Source organism: Tyto alba, unplaced genomic scaffold (genome assembly GCF_018691265.1).
Source record: "Tyto alba isolate M040663 unplaced genomic scaffold, T.alba_DEE_v4.0 Super-Scaffold_8, whole genome shotgun sequence".
Taxonomy (NCBI): domain Eukaryota; kingdom Metazoa; phylum Chordata; class Aves; order Strigiformes; family Tytonidae; genus Tyto; species Tyto alba.
The window spans coordinates 1343610-1361127 of record NW_024881329.1 but is presented as its reverse complement, the minus strand read 5'-3'; the positions used below and the strand labels follow the sequence as shown (position 1 = coordinate 1361127).

Below are 17518 nucleotides of genomic sequence, written 5' to 3'. Positions count from 1 at the left end.
AGTGGGCAAATGCTCAACAGCAAGTTCAAGTAGATATTTCAGCCTGGTTGCGGAAGAGGCCAGAGAGAGGTCACAGAGACGGTCATAGCTCTGAAACGGATGAAGCAAAAAGCATCTCCATATTTCCTCTCCCCTTCATTTCTGTATCCCTTGCCCTGCAGGAGCGGTGTTTACTCTGGCCCTGGGACCATTTCTTGCTCCCTTCACTCCGGTGTCAGAGGTGCCCAAATTAGCGCTTACCTGCATAACAGTGGGGCTGGGTTTGTGCTTGGAAATAAAAACTGGAGCAAGCCACAACTGAAAGGACATGACATTTCTTTTGCTCACTGCAGGGTTTATTTAACCCTCGCTCCCAGCACGCAGGATGCATCCCCCATCCCTGCCTCGTCCTGCAGCTCCTGCGTAGGAAAGAGCTCGTTGCAGAGCTGCTGGAGCTAAAGCCAGTGGTGCAGCCATCCCGCTGCTGCTCCTCACCCTCTGCAATGCAGAGAACCCAGGCCACCTGCAGCCTCGCAGCCCCCCAAACCTAAATCCCCCCTTCAAAAGGGGCTGTGGCAGCTGCTGCTCTCCCCGCAGGCAGGGCCGGGGATGCTGCAGTGGTTGGGATGTGCCGGGTCGGGGCACTGGGGAGGAGGCTGCTCCTGCCCTGGCCGTGTGAGCTGCCTGGTGCTGCTGGTGGCACGGCAGGGTCGTGTCGCAGGGTCGTGGAGGTGCAGAAGGGAAGACCCGGCCCTGCAAAGAGCCGCCTGGGAGCCCCTTCAAATAACCCTCATGCACCAACTGGCTTCATTAAGAGCAACTCGGGGCATCTCCTGCCACCTCGACTGGGACTGGGGAAAGGATTAACTAGCTGGAGGAAACCAGGGGTAAATATTTGCCTCCTACAAGCCCTAAAAGGGAGCTCGGAGCTTGTCTCATAGGTTATCCTGAAGAGGGGATGTAGACTGGAAAAAAAAGCCATTAGCTTATGCCTACTGAAGGGCACAATTGTCTTAACTATAGCCCGTTGTTTGTGACGGGTGCCCAGGAGATGCCAGCGGGGCTGGCCCTGCCTGCAGGCTCCAGGTGCAGGTGGAAGCCCCTGAGGGGGCTGTGGCGCGCTGCCTCCTCCCTCCAGGACCCTTTCCTGGGGTAAAATGGCGTTAAAAACTGGAGCAGAAAAGTGAACCTGTTCCCCTGGGCTGGCTCTAAGCAGGCAAAGTGGGAACTGCCTCCCTCTCCCCAAACCCTAAACTGCTTCTCTGCTCTTGCCCAGCTCCTGCTTCTAGTTAACCCACAGGCTGGCAGCACACGGTTCCCCTGGGAGACCACAAGCATCCTTAGACCCTGTCTCTGGGAAGTACTCTGCATCCTAAAGCAGTGAAACAAGAGCATCTCTCCAGCGGTGCATGGAGAGCAGAAGTTATTTACATTCATGTTCCAGAAACCTCTGCCTGCAAGAGCAGAATCGAGTTTACTCGGAGCTCCAGGCTACACAAAACTAGAAAAAACTGCTGATGCTAAACCAGAGGCTGCAGTTCGACACCGATTTGCATTTCCCATTGTTGGTTTCAGAAGAAGAGCACCACCAGAGTTCAGAGTTTCGTAGGGCCATAACTCCTTTGGAGCAATATTTTTACTGTTACTTAGATTACAAGGCAGAACTTTAGTGGTGCAGCTGCAACCGGGGCCGTGTGGAGCTCGGCACAGCTTGTACAGACACTAAAAGGAAGTTTTCAAAGGGAACAAGGAAAAGGAAATATGATTAGAGGGGGAAAAGAAACACTGCCGGGAGTGACTTTGTGTGCCGTGGTGGGCAGTCTCTGGCAGAGGAGCTGAGCTGGCAGGCCGGCCCGGGGTGGATTTCTGTATTTCCAGTCAGCACCTGAACCGCATCCCTGGCGACTCACTGCTCTGCTGGTGAAACGCTGCCTCTTCCCACCCGCACTCCTCCCAATTCAGTTCCCTCCAGAAGGCAGCATCGGTGTTTTGGTGAAAAGGACACCAAGAGCCCACATTTGTTGAGTCTGTGATTTTAATAGCCCTATCCAGTGTCATTAACTTTGGTAAATGAACTGTAAAATATGTTTGAATAACATTTGGGTTGGTTGGTTTGGTTTTTTGGGGGGTTGAAAAACCTATTTAATACATACGCAGCTTTCTTTGCTGGCCTGTGATTTAGGACGCCACTCCCTGCTCTGGGGTTTGGGATTGTTCAACCTGGGAGCGTGATCAAACCCCCGAAATGTTTCTTCTCAGTAATTCTGCCACAGTTGTCTGCTAGAGCCCAAACAACCGAGTCATTTGTGAGCCCATCCACAGAGCACGAGGCATTCAGCAAAGGAAAGAGCCGGTCAGCCTTCAACTGACTGCTGTTAAAAACTCTCTTTAAAGTTCTGGAAGAGAGTGGTGGGAGAGGGAGTGAGGAGGAAAAGGAAAGAAATTATAACATTGATCACGTTTGTGTATTGATGGAGGGGGAGAAATGGAAAATGCAAGGAAGGACAAAATGTGAATCAGCCTGGGATATCTTAGAGTCTGGCATATTTGAATGGGACAAGATTTAATTTAGATAAATATAAAATACTACCTGATAGCGCTCAACATACAACAGAGGAAGAACATGCAAGAGAGGAGCCGTAAAAGCTGGGCGTGGAGGGACGTGCCTTCAGCTGTCATTTTGCAGTGACGCTGGCTGTTATTTCAGATGGGGGGGGAGGATCTGAGCTGACACCTTCCAGGAGGGGAGGTCGTGGTTGAAGTCCCAGTCCCAAAACTTGCGCCTGGTGCCTCGCACCTCGGGCCGTCGCTGCTTACCGCTGCGCCCCAGAACGGGCAATCTGGGAACACAACTAGTCAGTAAAGACCGCTTGGGCGGGTTAAAAGGCAATTAAACAGGCAGCTCTCCCAGGAAAAAGGCGGCTTTGCCGACGCTTAAAATACGTGCTGTGAGCAGTGTGCTGCTGGGCGGCGCAGGCAGCTCTGCCCGCGGAGCCCCCCCCGCGCCGCGGGACCCCCGGCAGCCGTCTCGTACTCGCCGCGTGGGTGCGGATGAACCACTCGCCCCAGTTCCTCCCACAACACGAAGCAAAGGGCTTAAGCTTTTCGGTATGGCCCCGCGCTCCCCCGAGGACGCCGGCCATGCACTTGCCTCCTGCCGTCAGCGAGCTGCTGTCGGGCAGGTGCCCGTTCATGGAGCGGCAGCGGCAGGCGGGAGACACGCAGCCAGCCGGGCAGGGCGAGGTTAAGGAGAAAGCCGTTTGCTGGGTGGCACAACAACGCGCCTCGGTCTCTCACTAGAATGGGAATCCCTTTAGAAGAGAAGCAGCTGGGACTGCTGGCAGGCCGGGAGCATCCCTGCCTGCCGGCTGACCCCGAGAAGACATCCCTCCCCAGGAAGGGAGATGCTGGCTGCGATTCTGGAAGGACCGGGCACGTTTCTCCAGTGGCAGGTTCCTGGGGTAAACGGGTTCCAGCATTTCTGAGCAAAATAAGAAATGCAAACCTCACCTGTGAGCCGTTCTTGCAGGCAGTGGGAATCCTCCAGCGTGGCAGGAGGAGATACACAGGTACAGCCGTATGTACACACACATGTGGTCAAAGTTGGGAAGCGTCGCTCCACACAGCCCGCACGCCGGGGGCAGTGCCTGGTTTGGGTTGGCCTCTAACCACAGAGGGGTGCAAGGGGCTTGGAGCGACCGGAGACACACGGGCACCTCTGGGATGGCCCCGGGGGAGGGCTGGTTCTGCTGTCCCAGGGCTGGACACAGCAGCCACGGGCAGGATCGGGCTCTGCTGGGGCGCTGGGCTCTCGCCACACTCCATGTAGGCGGAAACTGCTCTCCCCTTGTTGGCAAGACAGTTTGCCACTCAAAAAAATGAAGCCTGGAGATGCTCAGCAGCTCCTTTTCTGCAGGCAGGAGCAGCAATCGGAAGAGAAAGGTGCTGATCCCGAGGGCCTCAGCACGTGCAGCATCTTTTCTACTAACGCGGGCAGCCGAGCCGGCAGGAGGAGCAGCCTCCTTCACAGGGAGCGAGAGGGCTTCAAAACCCCAGAGCGCCCGACGAGCTGCTGTGCTGGAATGAGTCGCTGAACGAATGTGGTGGGCACCAGAATCCCTGCTGTTTGTGTGATTACGGCTCATTAGAGAGCATCAGTGCTTCCTCCTGGCAGGGAAGCAGCAGCTCGCAGAGGGGGGGACACGGGGTGCAGCGGGGCCGGCAGCCTGGGGAGCCGCTCTGTAAGGGCACGGGAACCCGCCCCGAGCCCCACAGCAAAACCAGCCAGGCCAGGAGAAGCCGTCGGTCCCTGCTCACGCGCGCCCGTGCCCCGGCTCAGCGGCAGTGCTGCTCGAGGCACAGAGCACCCGGCATCTTCTCCCCGGAGCGAGCGCACCCACGTCCACACGGAAACCTGGGGAGGTTCCACAGCAGGGAAGGAGAGAGCACCCACACCTTTGCCATTTCCCAAGCAGGGTGTAGTTGTGGTGTCTCCCCAGGGAGGAGAGTATCGCTGCTTGCTGCTCGTCTTTCTCTCTCCCCTGCTCAGCCCCAGCCCAGGAGGAAAACAAGGACATTACACCCACCGCTGAAGGGAGGCTTTATAAATAGCAAAAGGGGCACCAATGCCTCCCTGGGGGGAAAATCCCTCCCAATTAAACAGCAGAAGCAGAAAGGGCATGTTTGTGAAGGGGTTTGGAGTTAGAAGCGGCCCTGCAGGGCAGCATGAAATACTTGTGTTTGGTTTGAAACTACAGGAACAGGATGACGGCCCCAAAGCTGGACCCTTGCAGAAACTGTTTACTGCCACAACCGTTTTCCCTTTTATTCCCGAGCAAATCGTACCAACCACGCGGGCACCCCAGGAGAGCAGACTGCCCACTGAGCTCATTTATGCACAGGGCAATTAGCACAGCCCTGGTCCACGGGGGGAGAGAAATCCCCACTCCCAGAGACCTGAGGCTGCGCAGCCCGTGGGGATGCTGTGAGATGGCAACTGCACGCTGATCCCAGACACCGCACAAGGAAGAGAAATTGCTTTCAAGCAATTGCTTCACGGGGAAAGATGCTGTGCTACAGCTTTCACAGAGGCCACCCCAGGACAGTCTTGCAGAAGAGGGGGGCTGATTTCCTTTTGGGGGTGGGAAAGGGTGACCAGAGCCACCCCACCCCTAATGACCCAGGGGAACGGGATGAGGCATGAGGAGGGGAGCTGTGGGCGTTTCTCTTTCTGCCAGAGGCAGCGGTTTGGGACACAACACAGAGCCACCCGTGTCCCCTTCCGTGCCCTCACTGCAAGCGTGGGGGCAGGAGCCCAGCCTGCCCCGCTCCTCCAGCCCTGCCTGGCTAAACAACCCCCCCAGGGATGAGCCTGGACCAGGCTTCATTTGTGCTCCACCTTCAACTCGCCTCTCCTGGAAACGGGCGGCCAGAGCCACACACGGGTCCCGGGACAAGGCCTCCCAAATGGACACGACCCCATCCCTGGCTCTCCGGCTGTGTCTCAGCAGGGCCTCTGCCTGCCCCACGGCCGTGCCACAGCTGTGGCACCGCCTCATCTTGTCCCTGCTGAGCCACCCGGCTCTGTCCCCTCAGCGCACGCCAACACATTTGTGGGGTTTTTAGCAGAAGCCCCCGCTCGGAGCCGAATGCAGGCCAGGACAAGCCCTCAGCCTCAGTCTTGCGCGAGCAGTACCTTGGCTGCAGCATGAAAACCAGGCACGTTGCCAGGGCTGGAAGAAGGGGCCCTTCCCACCTAGGCGAGGGAAGCCCGGCACGAGCCCTACCACGCTTCCCCCAGGGGGGGTTGGCGACACCACGGCCCTGCTGCCCACAGAGCCAAGCAGCTTGAATTGTGACTCAGCCGAATTACCAGATGGGAACGGAGAGCCCCGAGAGCCACCGAGTGGCCGTGCCCACCAGCTGCATGCACCGCGCCTGCACAGCCGCCCGGGGAACGGGCGCATCTGAAACTTGTCCTGTGTCATTTTCAACCCTAAAATCCCCCAAGGGCAACGCGAAAGGCAAACGTCTGCTCCCTCTTTTTGACGCGTCCGTGATGCGAGGCGGCTACAAGCCGCTCTGCAGCGTGTAGAGCAAATACCCAGCACTCAGCAGCAGCTCCCCCGCAGCGGTAGGAAGGGGCAGCCCCGCTGCAGCAGCCCAGCTCTGTCCTGAGGGACAAAGCCAGAGCAGAGCAGAGCCCCGAGCCCCTCCGCACCCTCAACTGGTCGCCTTCAGCAGACCCGGCCCGTAACCACAGGCGGCAGCGAGGTGATGCAGCTTCTTGAGGAACCGGCTCCTCAGCAGCACCATCCGAGGAATCCGTAACGGCCATCCGGCTCACAGTACCCCTTAAATTTTGCTACACAGGTTAAGTATAGAATCTTAAGCTTTATTTTTCTATTGGCCAGCAACTTAAACACCAAAAAAAAAAAAAAAAAGCAATGAATGTTATTACACAGAGAAAAAGTATAAAACAACTCAATGGACACAAGCCATTCTTCCTGGCCTTTCCCAACCCTGTACAACGTATTTGAAGGGAATGGGGGAAGGCAGATATGAAGATATGCTTAAGAAACCATAAATATTGCTTCAAGAAACATGCTCAATATTCTCCTCTCAGTTAGTAGTCAATACTTGTCAGGAACTTGATTATGAAACAAGAAATAATTTAGAGATTTCTCCTTTAGATCATTACACAATAATTTAGATTCCTTTCCCCTCTTTCCTACTGCTGTGGAACCAAGGATACACCTCAGTTCCTCCACCTCTCTGCATTAGTCAAGGATTATTTCATGGGACTGATGTTGATGGGGGAGTTTCAGATTGACCTGCTCTGAATTTTAACTTGTCACCCTTTTGCGCCAGTCCAAGATTTCTGCTCTGTGAGCTAAAAGCCCCAGGATGCTGCAAGACCCTTTAGGGGTCTGGGTGATTTTGCTCACGTTAACTGCTGCCAAGGGACAGGGCTCAGCCGGACCCACTGAAAAGCCAGGGAAGGGAATAAATTTGTTTATTAAAGGATTGGGCTGGTCTTCACTGCTTAGAAACACCAAAACCCCACAGCCCTTTCTGTTTCAGGGGTGTAACAGGCATACCAGGGAGGTGAGAACCAGACAAGAGGCGCACAAGATCCTGTGAATTCAGGCTAAAGACCCTGCTGGCATCATGACGGCACTACGTCCACGGCAGCGGGGATGCCGATGTCCTGTGTGTATCCAGGATCCCAATGCAGAGAGAATTTTTAATGAAAACCTATTCCTTTGCAGCAACCAGGCAGTTAACCCAGCACTATCAATTTACCGAGTACACAGGGGCAACTGGTTGGAGCTGACTCTCCTGACCTTCTCAGCAGCAACCAGTAAAGTGGGCTTCCAGATCTCGTTAAAGCCAGAAAATCCTCAGCTGATTAATGAGCTCTTTGGAGGCTGATAAAACATTTGTACGTGTTAATTTCCTGCCCAAGAGAGACAAGCCTGGAGGTTTTAATTAGAAAAATCAAGCCAAGGGCATCTCAACACATGAGAGAGATGAGAAGGTATTTCTACTAACCGGACAGGCCAAAGGGTAGCAAGATATGCCAGCTTCACAAACAGACCAGTTCTTCACCAAACCTCAGCAGGGGATGGGTAGGAGGAAGCAAAGTTTTCTTACTCACACTGGAAGCCACTCAATAAAACAGACAAGACCCAAAAGTCCATCATCTTTGCTCCAGAATCACTAGGAGGCAAAAAGGCCTCTTGTGGCTCCTAATGGCACTGTGCTGGGGGAAGCTTCAAGGAAAAAGAAGGAGGATTGCTGAGAAATCCTAAGGCACCCACATCTTGGCAACATCGGAGTCATGACAAGATTTCAACTGCGTCAAGTGGTGCTCCCGATGAGCAGGGAGAGTAACAACTCCTGTCAGGCAGGGATCAGCTGTGTTAGGACATTGGTGCACACTTGGGAGGAGGGAGAGAAACCTTCCGCGTATGAGAGACTCAGCTCTGGCTCCAGCTCAGCGCAGAAACATCATCTGTCCTCTCAGTCAATGCCTCGTGCCGCTGAGCCACTTCTCAGAGAGCAAACCGTGGTTCTTGTACAGCATCCCGATCCCTTCATGTTGGCTCAGGAAAAGCCTCAAGAGAAATGGCCCTGGATAAATCTTGCTTTGTAGTTATGTCGAGGGACTGTTTCGCTAAAGCTTCTAGCAGAAGAGCCACAGCTCTTGTGTTTCGTGACGGTGAAGAGGACCCGCTGAACTCCTGGCTGCTTTGTGCACAACAAGGAGGGCAACTTTCCCCCCAAAGGGGGCAGGGTGAGGCGGTGCGCGGTTCACGAAGCGTTCACTTACAGAGCCAAGTCCTCAGGTTACAGACACTTCTGTGGTGGTGGTGGTGGTGGTGGAGAGTGGTCGGGTTGGCAGGTGCTAAGGGAAGTGGCAGAGGGGGAGCGACAGGGTTCCCGCAGCTATTAATACGGTTCTGGCTTTAAACTCTTGTACAAGCAGCAGGTGAAAATCATCCCAAAGATCTAGAGGGCGTAAAGAAAAAGAGGGATACGCATGAAAAAGCAGAACGGATGCAGTGGAGGCAGCAGCTTGCAAACTAAGCCTGGACCCAGACTGGAGCGGCAGCTAGCTCCTGCCTGGGGATACTGCACTGCAGCTTGTGATAAACAGCCGGAGAGAACGTGATCTGTGCTAATCCTCGTGATTAATCACCGGCAGCTTCTCTGGGGTGTAATCTGGCTACTTGCCAGAACAAAGGGGAAGATGAGGAACTCTCCCAGACATCCCTATCTGGAAGAAAAGAACATCCTGTGCCCTCCCCCTCTGAAATGGAAGCAGAGGGCATCCATATCCTACCCCTTTATTCACCACCCTCTCCCAAATAACGTGCAGACCCACAGTGCCTTTCTTCAACAGGACACAGCCGAGGGAGAAACTCAGGATGACTTAAAATAATCCTAATGAACCGGGGTAGAAATCTCCTCCAAACCAGCCCCTCAGCGGCGCGGGCAACCACAGCACATCCCCACAAGAGGTCTCTCTCCGGCTGCCAAACCGCCTGCCGCAGCCTTCCCCCTTGCCCCGCTGGCTGCACTCCTTCAACAGAACCGAATTTTACAGACCGGCAAAAGAGACTTTTGCTCCGGACCTAGAGAATCCTCGTGTCCCCCAAAGTACCTGGCAACTTCTCCTTGCCGGGCAGGGAATAGCCTAAAACATCCGATTTTTTTCCATCCCTCAGGTCTGGGGTTCCTTTAACTTCTGCCCAGCACCCACAAAACTCCGCTCAGCCCTTTTACCTGCACGCAAGCAATGCTGATCCCCACCGCCCCGATAATTTTCAGATGCTCTTGAATGAAGTTTTCCAGCTTGGTAATGCAACCACTCTGCAGGGGGAAAGGAGGAACATGGAAAATCAGCTTCCTTTTAACCTCTTGTTTACTTCAATCCAGCAGCCGTATCCCTTGAAAGCAACACTATAAAAAGCAGCGCCCGTGAGCAATCCCTCCCCCTGACATCACTGGAAAAGCTACCCAGATGATGTAAAACGCATCACGTTTTGCATTGCTCTGGACCTACTGGCACAGGAACCGTCAAACCAACCCCGGGTGGCTGCTAGCTGGGCCGGAGAAACGCAGAACTGGCCACATCACACCGAGGGGGCACGTCATTTTTCTCCAAGATATGTGGAGAAAGTTTCCCTCACTCTGCCTGGCACATGCCTGGAGGGGGTACTTACTCCTGACAGGCCAAAAGGCCGAGGAAATGTTGCTGAGTGGATCCAGTACCAAGAACTCTTAACACGACAGGCGCCTTTTAAGGGTAAATTCCTCCCGCTGCTATTTATGACAGCAAGGAGTTTCCGTGTGAACCTGGACCACCAGGCTCTGCCTGGCTGGCAGCATGACCTTTCCTTTCCTGTTTCAGGCCCAAGTTTTTGTTGTCATAAGGCAAAAATAAATTAGTAAGAGCATTCTCTGTTGGTGTTTTGTTTTTTTTGTTGTTGTTGTTGGTTTTTTTTTGGGGGGGGAAGGTTTTCTCTGTTGTTATGGTTGTTTTTTTTTTAAAGAGTTCCCTTTGAATAATTAAAGTGTTTAATCTATTGAAATAGGTTTTCCATGGTAACACCTGGGGGATTTATTGCGTAGGCTACAGCAGGGTCCCGAGGGTGCTGGGGAGCCTCCTGCCCCAGTTTACAGTGCACACACACACACACAGAGGCAGAGGGAAGGAGCGAGCACGCAGCCCTCCAGGGAGGGATGGCAAAGGCCTCGCTTTTCCCATGCCAGCATTAGGTTTTAGAGTCAGCCCCGGCTGCCCTGATATGAAGCAGTTCACTCCTGTTCCCTCAGCTGACCCTTTTCTAGGTTTTCCTTCCCCAAAGACACCGAACTCCTTCCTGAACTCTGACTGAGACCTCGTATCGTGATATGCAGCATCTGACTGTGGATCCAAACCTCCCCTTACGGCTTTTCCTTCCCTAGAGCCCAATACATTTGGTCTTGATAACGCAGCTGGGCAGCCGCCTCCAGCCAGCCCTGCCTCTCAAACGGTTGTGGCTTTCCACTCCCAGAAACACCTCACCAGCCCTCGGGACTCTCTTCTGCACTTCCATTTGGGTCTTGCCTGGGAGGCACAAACCTTCTGGGAAAGCCTTCTTCCTGAGGAGCAAAACCCAGCCAAGCAGCAGGACATAAGAGGGCCTTTGGTAGATCGGAAAGGCTGGACTTCATCTCCCTATTCGTTTCACAAAAATAGATGGCTCATTTCCTTTTAGCTGCTTGAGTTGCTTGGTTTGCTGCAGATGTTCTTCACGCTCCTCTTCCAAGTCCTCACAGCCTGTGCTTTGAGCAGAAGAAATACCTGCTCTGAAGGGGCCACCTCTTCATCCACATCCCCCCCCTAACTGTCAGGGGACAGGAACAAGGAAAAAGCTCCAGTTGCTGCTCCCCAGGCTCAATACAGCCAGCCAAGGTGCTGGTCCCACTGATGAGAAAAAGGACTATGCTACCCCACAGAGCGTGTCACCGTGAGCAAGTTAAAGCCATGTGACAGGACTGGAGGCTGCCAAAATAAATGCAAGGACTTTTACCAGCCTTGTGCAAACTGGATGAATAAATGGTCTGAGAGCTACCTGTTTACTTACTCAGCTAGTCTGGGATTCAATTTGCTGCTTCTAGAAAAGAGAGAAGCCCCACTACCTCATCTCCAGCCTTCTTTTCAGCCCAAACTGCAGCCCGCTGGAACTGGTGTAATTCCTTTGCTACAGAGCCCTCTTTCTTCCCCACATGCTGTTTCTTCATGCTGTAGGTCAAATCCACTATCTCAATCCGGGACCAGAAGTATCTCCATCTGCACCTCACTGAGTAATTCCAACGACAGGAAACTGTGTCCAATGTAGGGCTCACATCCAAGCCTCTGGCCAGAACCAACCCCGTCTCTCACGTCCCCCTATCACTAGCATACTCTGGAGTAACAAAATTTATTATTCTTCTCTATATTTACATGCAAAGTAATAGATGGCTGAACGCTCAACTAGAGAAATGAATTCTGCTTTCTAAGGAATCCTACTGACTTTGAAGCCTACCAACAAGTTTGCAGCAATAACCCAACACCCTCACTCCCTGTCCACCTCCTTTACATACTCTGTGACAGGCGGCTCCGAGGCCCTTTTGCTCTTTACCTCCTTGTAGATGTTGGAAGGATGGTCTCTTCGGCCACACAGGTCGGTTATCGTCTTACAGCAGCTGTCTGGGACTTTTCGTCCACTGGCCTCTGGCGATTTGATCCACAGGCTGTCAGCCCAGTCCGTGTAGTTGTTGCTCCCACAGCACTTGAACTGCATGCACACAGAGCAAAGGCTGAGCCTGCAACCACTGCAACCTCCTCCTCCCTCCAGTCTCCCACACCAAGTCCTGGGCTTCACCCTCCAGCTATCTCATGGGCTTTTTTTTTTTTTTTTTTTCCCAGGGGAAAGCCTGCTATAATTATTAGTGACTTTTGTGTTAAGAGTCCCCAAAATGGCCGTTAAATATCAGCTTCATCCATCTTTCAGCAGCTGTGATTTTTTGTTACTGCTGGGATGAACTGTAACCAGAGAACAACTGCAGCTGCCTCGGCTCTTAACCACCAGACTGGAGAGCGTTAATGGTGATAACGGGGTAAGTTTAATTACCAGTTACTATTGCAAATGCACCTGCTATGGAAGTATGTACCTAGCAGGCCCCATGCTTTGGAATTACCTGTGCACGAGGGTCCTTTTTGTGGGAAAGCCTGTCAAAACTGCAGCAGCCCCAACCTGAACCAGGCACAGTTAGCAACAGTGGCAGGAATGCTCTTCTTTCCTTACACCTTGCTCTCTAGGGTACTGGGGAGCTTAATGAAAAATGTCAGCCAAAGCTTTGAAGTGGGAAGTAGAAACAGCTGTCAGAGTGACTTGGCAGCTCCAGTTCACTCTGGGAGCAATTCAGGTGATGTTTCCCCAGTGCTACTGGGCATTCAATTCAGAGATCACTCCAGGCAATTCTGCTGGTTGCACGGCCCAAGCCCTGCACCCCCATCCAACCTTGTCTGGAATTGGAAGCAGCAGAACGTGCACTCAGCATACAGAAGAAACACCTATACGTTGGATGTCGAGAGCCCACCATGCCTTTTGTGTGTTTGATTTTAAGCCCTGCGATTGCATTAACTCTCCCTGCCTCTAGAGATACCTACCTCCTGCTGCAGTTTGTCTACTGCACTGGTAACACTCTCTTCTCCCTCCTTCCGGTACTTCTGGGTCATGGTGTTCTTCAAATTTTGCTTCAGCTCCATGCTCAGCTGAACGGAGGAGATAAAGTGTGACAAAAATCAGAAGGCAAACTCACCCCTCGGAGGGACCCAGAGCCCTGAATACGTTTTGCTGCCTTTGCTCCAAGAGGAAAGCAGATAGCCTAATGGAAGTGGAAACTACAGCTTCCTTCAAGATCATCCTCCAAGGTTGGACTGGCCAGACCAATATCCAACCGATTAGAGGTCGCACCTCTATTTTAATAACTGGGGAGAGGTGCTTCATGACCAAGTTCCAGCCTCTGTTACACATCACCGTATGGATCCTCACCTTAGCCACGTAAGATTGCCAAGACATGCCTGCATCAAAACAGAATACTCTGCCTGCTTAAATCCGAATATGCCTGTGAGACCACATGCAGTCTCCTGCCTCTGAAGCCTGTGACAAAATACTCAAAAACAAACCGCTCTGTCCAGGAGCAGGAAGAAATCAACAGTCCTGGGCGGGCTGGACTGAAGCCACATAGTTTGAACAGCTCTTGTATTGGCACCAAAAAGGATGCCACACAAGGGAATTAAGTGTGCGACTGCCAAAGTACTGCAAGGCCTTTCTTGGTAACAGTGAGACGAATTCTAATTCTGAAGTACAGAATTTCTGAAAGCATCATCACAAACCACTGGCACGTTCAGGTGATTAGGTTCAAACATTTATTCTTGTGGAGGCTCTTTTAACATAGCTGAATTCTTCTCACCCATCCAGGTGACAGCCAAAAAGTGCCAAAGAGCTGCATCATTCATACAGCAACACTGCTTTAATCCACCACCTGTGAAATTCTAAGCTTCCTATACCAAGAAACAATGTCAACATGCATTTTAGATGGGGTTAGTGAATGAAACAGGTGGGTAACCTCTCTGTACATCTTTTACTCTACACAGTAAGTAGTAAACAAGAGGTCAAAGATCTGGTTATACTGAACTGTGCAAAATACACTCTGCAGTTTATTCTCCCTTTGAAACGCTGTTTTTTTCCAACCCCACATGTCAAATGGGGACAACACCTACCTCACAGAGATGATATGAGGCTTCATCATTAATATTTGCAACATGCTTTGAGATCCTGGGCTGGAAAGCTCTACAGAAGTGCAAAGGACTTAGTGTAATAAAAGGAAAGCAAAAGGTGCAGCAGCTGGAAGGCATCAGAGACAAATAAAGAGGAGAGTCCATTAGCAGAATTATTACTTGGGAGAAAAGCAGTTACCTGCAGGCTCACGGGGAAGAACTGCAGCATGGAATAGAGATAACAAAAGAAACAGTTTAGACATGCATGCACAAGCCTTAAGATACCAAAGCAAGGGCTGAAATAAAAAGTGGCAGAGGAAGCAGTCTGCAACCAGGAAAGAAGGGGGATTTGTCAGCCAGAGGGCAAGGGGAATTGCAGCCATTGATCAGAGACACCCTCGAGTGACCTAAAGCACTCCGGGGTACAGCTCTGAATATGCTGTCCTTTATTTCAACCTAAGGATCAGCTCCTCTTCACACACTGTCATATAGGAACCTCATGCCTTTGCATGGATGGACTGATGGACCCTGGCTGCCTGCCAGGACTGATCTTTCCCTGTTCAATACGCACACTCACACCACTGATCCCTCCTGCTGGGAGCCAGCACGGTTCTTTGGCTCCTCGCAAACCGCCAGTGCCCACCTCAGTGAGGCAGAGCACGGAAGGCCCAGAGAAAAAGGAATGGCAAGGAATTCTGGCAGTGAAGCCAGCAAGATGGGATGTCCAGCTGCTTTTCAGACAACCACTTGACAACAATCCTAATTTGCCATTTCCAATCGATTTCCACACGAGAGCAACTTCGCAGGTTGTTTGGGCCTTGGTGGTGAAACCCCCTTTGAAAATGAAGTGATGACTTAAGCCTCTGCTCTCTGCAACTGCAAAAAGGGCCAAGCTAGAACTGCAGCTGTTGGGAGCCTGTTCTCCAGCCACTCAGCTGAGTTGGTTAAGTAAAGCTCTCAAAAACTTTCTGACCTGAAAGGACCTCTCAGCTGGACCATTCATTATCTTTGCCAATTCAGAAGTGTGGCAGCTAGCTTGCTGGATGCAGCAGGGACAGCTCCTATGTCCTGAATACAGTAAATGGCACTCATGTGATTTCAGCTGCACTATGACTTGAAGGCTATTAGGAGAGCTCCTAGATCTACAGAGCCTCAAAAACTGTCTTCTACAAGGCTCTACAGAAAAACAGCGCAAAGGTGAGCCACGGGAAGGAGCTGAGCAGCCTTCCTAGAGTAACCACCACCACTTTGTTAAAATCAGTAAATAATACAAGGCCTTCTGTATGGGGAGGGGAGTGAGTACAGACATGTGGAAAGGTGAACCATGACCAGACCCTAGGTCCCAAGCTTCCAAGCCCAATTCCAGCTGGAGAAATAGGATGATAATCAGCAGCTTTCTCTCCCTGGTTTGAGTCTCTAAGGACTAACGTCCACTCACCTGTTGGTAATAGATATAGGCCAGGATTCCAGCAATGATCTCCAGCAGAAAGATGCACAGCAGCAGTATGAAGTACTGTAAAACAATGGGAAAAAGCAGAAAATTAGAATGGAATGTGAGGAGATGCTGGGAACCAGCTTTCATTAGCTGGTAAAATGCATGACTCTTGTCTTCATCGACGCTTTTCTGCAGCAGTGTTCAAAGGCAGGGGTTGGGATTAAGACCAGGGATTAAGAGTAGGAATTGAACAATCCCACAGGTTAAAAAAAAAAAAGAAACCAAACCACGGGATAACTGAAGACAAGCAGCAGCAAGTGTGAGTTTAACTCACAGACCCAGAACGAAGTAGAGAATGGAAAAGTGTAGGCCACTGAGATAAGATCACTGGACAAAAGAAAGTGGTTGTTGGATAACCTGATGACTATGCTCAGTATCACAGAAAGCATCTGATTCTGACATCAATACCAGAAAAATTTGCAATTTTTGCTTGTTTTGATATTGTTTAGGGTATTTCATCAAGTTACTAAGCAGTAATGTATGTTATAATGATGATTCAATAAAGCACCAAAGGGCCCATTTCACCAAGGATGGAGCAGACCAGCTAAGCATAAACCATAGATTTATGTTCCCAGTGACTTCAGTGGGGCTCAGCCACAGGCTGAAGGGCACTACTGAAGGAGATGGACTTTAGCACTGATTCACACTCAAGACTGTGACTGTATGTTCTGCTGAACTAGGATCTAGAGTGAAAATCTCAGTATCTCAAAACCAAAGTGAGAAGAGCTCTTAGAAGACCAAGAGGAGAACATGACTATTTCTTAAAAGGGTTTAGTGGCAGTGAAATGAAAAGGGATCTGCCCTGCTTACCATGAAGAGAATCAAATGGACAGTACAGAAAACTGTTTGGGAGCACAGTTCCTATACGTGCCAAACCTATGAGGAGGAGTGTGTGTACTAGATTAAAAGACCTGGGCAGGACTGAAGACAGAGGGTGATGTGGCCACTCCCTGCTCAGGCTCAAAGAGAGCTTATGGGGCAGAACCCCTTTCCTGACACACAGCCCCTGCCTTGCTCCTGGCCAGCAACAAACAGTTTCTTTACAGATCCAGGCTGTTCTATGACTGCTGTTAAATTCACGTTTCTGTACATAAAGCTGGAGAGACACCAGTTCCAGCCATAAAGAAGACCTCACGCTAAGCCCCTGTAAGAGTTGATCTCCCCGGGATAGAACAAACAAAATACTTCCCATTTTCTGTTTTAAACCTGACTTTAAGAAACTGCTGTTCCCAAGGGACAAGGCAAACGGGTCCCTACATATGTAACTGCATATCAAACCTTCTCTCTTTCTCCCTGGCACAAAGGACCTGGACATGGCAAGCTCACCCACACAGCACGGATGCCTTTTGTGGCACAAGGTTCACACTCCCACTGCGCACCCTTCTTCGCTAGGTACTTCCAAGCCCCTTTGCAGGAGCAAAATGACACAGACATAAACACTCAGGCTTCCTCTTCCAGTCCTGCTGGGATTCAGCAGCTGCAAGGGATGGACAGTTGGGTTTTATCTGCAGACTGGGCTTTAATCTGAGCACACAATCTCAGGCTTTCACCCCTCAGCCCCACACTCTCCCCTGTGGCTGAATACTGACCATCTCTGCAGAGGCCTGTACAAGGTACCCATTCATACCAGGGGAATGAGTCACCCAGTGGAGTTCGGGATAGCTAACTGCTGGTCCCAACACAGGAGGTTGAAAAGGGGCAAGAAACCATCAGCATGCCTTGACACAAAGGCTAGCTTTCTTTTGTTGGGACCCATTTACGCCCTAACTGCTCTGACATCATCTCTCTGCCAAGGCGGGGGCAGGAGGGCGGCAGGACGCTGAGAACAACCAATGATTTGGGAAGTTTTTTATTTCTTTTTCCCTGCTCTGTGTCGTCATGTCAGAGGCATTCAGGTAGAGCTGAGCTGTGTCACCACAGATCGGCTCATTGTGCTGGCTTACGGCGGAGAGAAACAAACGTGGATCCAGCAGACCTTAAAAAATTTGAGTCACAAGGCTCCTGTAAAACCTTGTAAGGGAGGCTGCCACCCACGAATCCAACCTGTCTCTGCTGATACACTGCATCATTATCCTTATCTCAGTCTCATCGTTCCCTCTGGGCCACTCCCAAGTATCGTGCTGGCAAAGGGGAGCAGCAGCTTTCACTCTGGACACACACAGAGCACAGGGCTGCTCTCCTTGCTCTCCATCAGGAGTTGCAGGGCTTTCTTACACAGGTCTGCT

The 17518-nt window shown here is 51.5% G+C and overlaps 1 protein-coding gene across 3 annotated transcripts in view; it reads right to left on the bottom strand.

Annotated features, from left to right (window-relative positions):
* Nucleotides 1–6377: 6377 nt before the first annotated feature.
* The window catches only part of CD151 (CD151 molecule (Raph blood group)), a 37420-nt gene continuing 26279 nt past the window's right edge, over nt 6378–17518 (bottom strand). For all 3 annotated transcript variants that reach the window (XM_042785181.1, XM_033003400.2, XM_042785182.1), the window contains exons 5-9: nt 15237–15311; nt 12686–12790; nt 11655–11810; nt 9271–9357; nt 6378–8493 (exon numbers count right to left, since the gene is read on the bottom strand). In XM_042785181.1, coding sequence (XP_042641115.1) covers nt 8434–8493; nt 9271–9357; nt 11655–11810; nt 12686–12790; nt 15237–15311 — 483 coding nt within the window. In that variant the 3' untranslated portion in view covers nt 6378–8433. The remainder of the gene's footprint in view (nt 8494–9270; nt 9358–11654; nt 11811–12685; nt 12791–15236; nt 15312–17518) is intronic.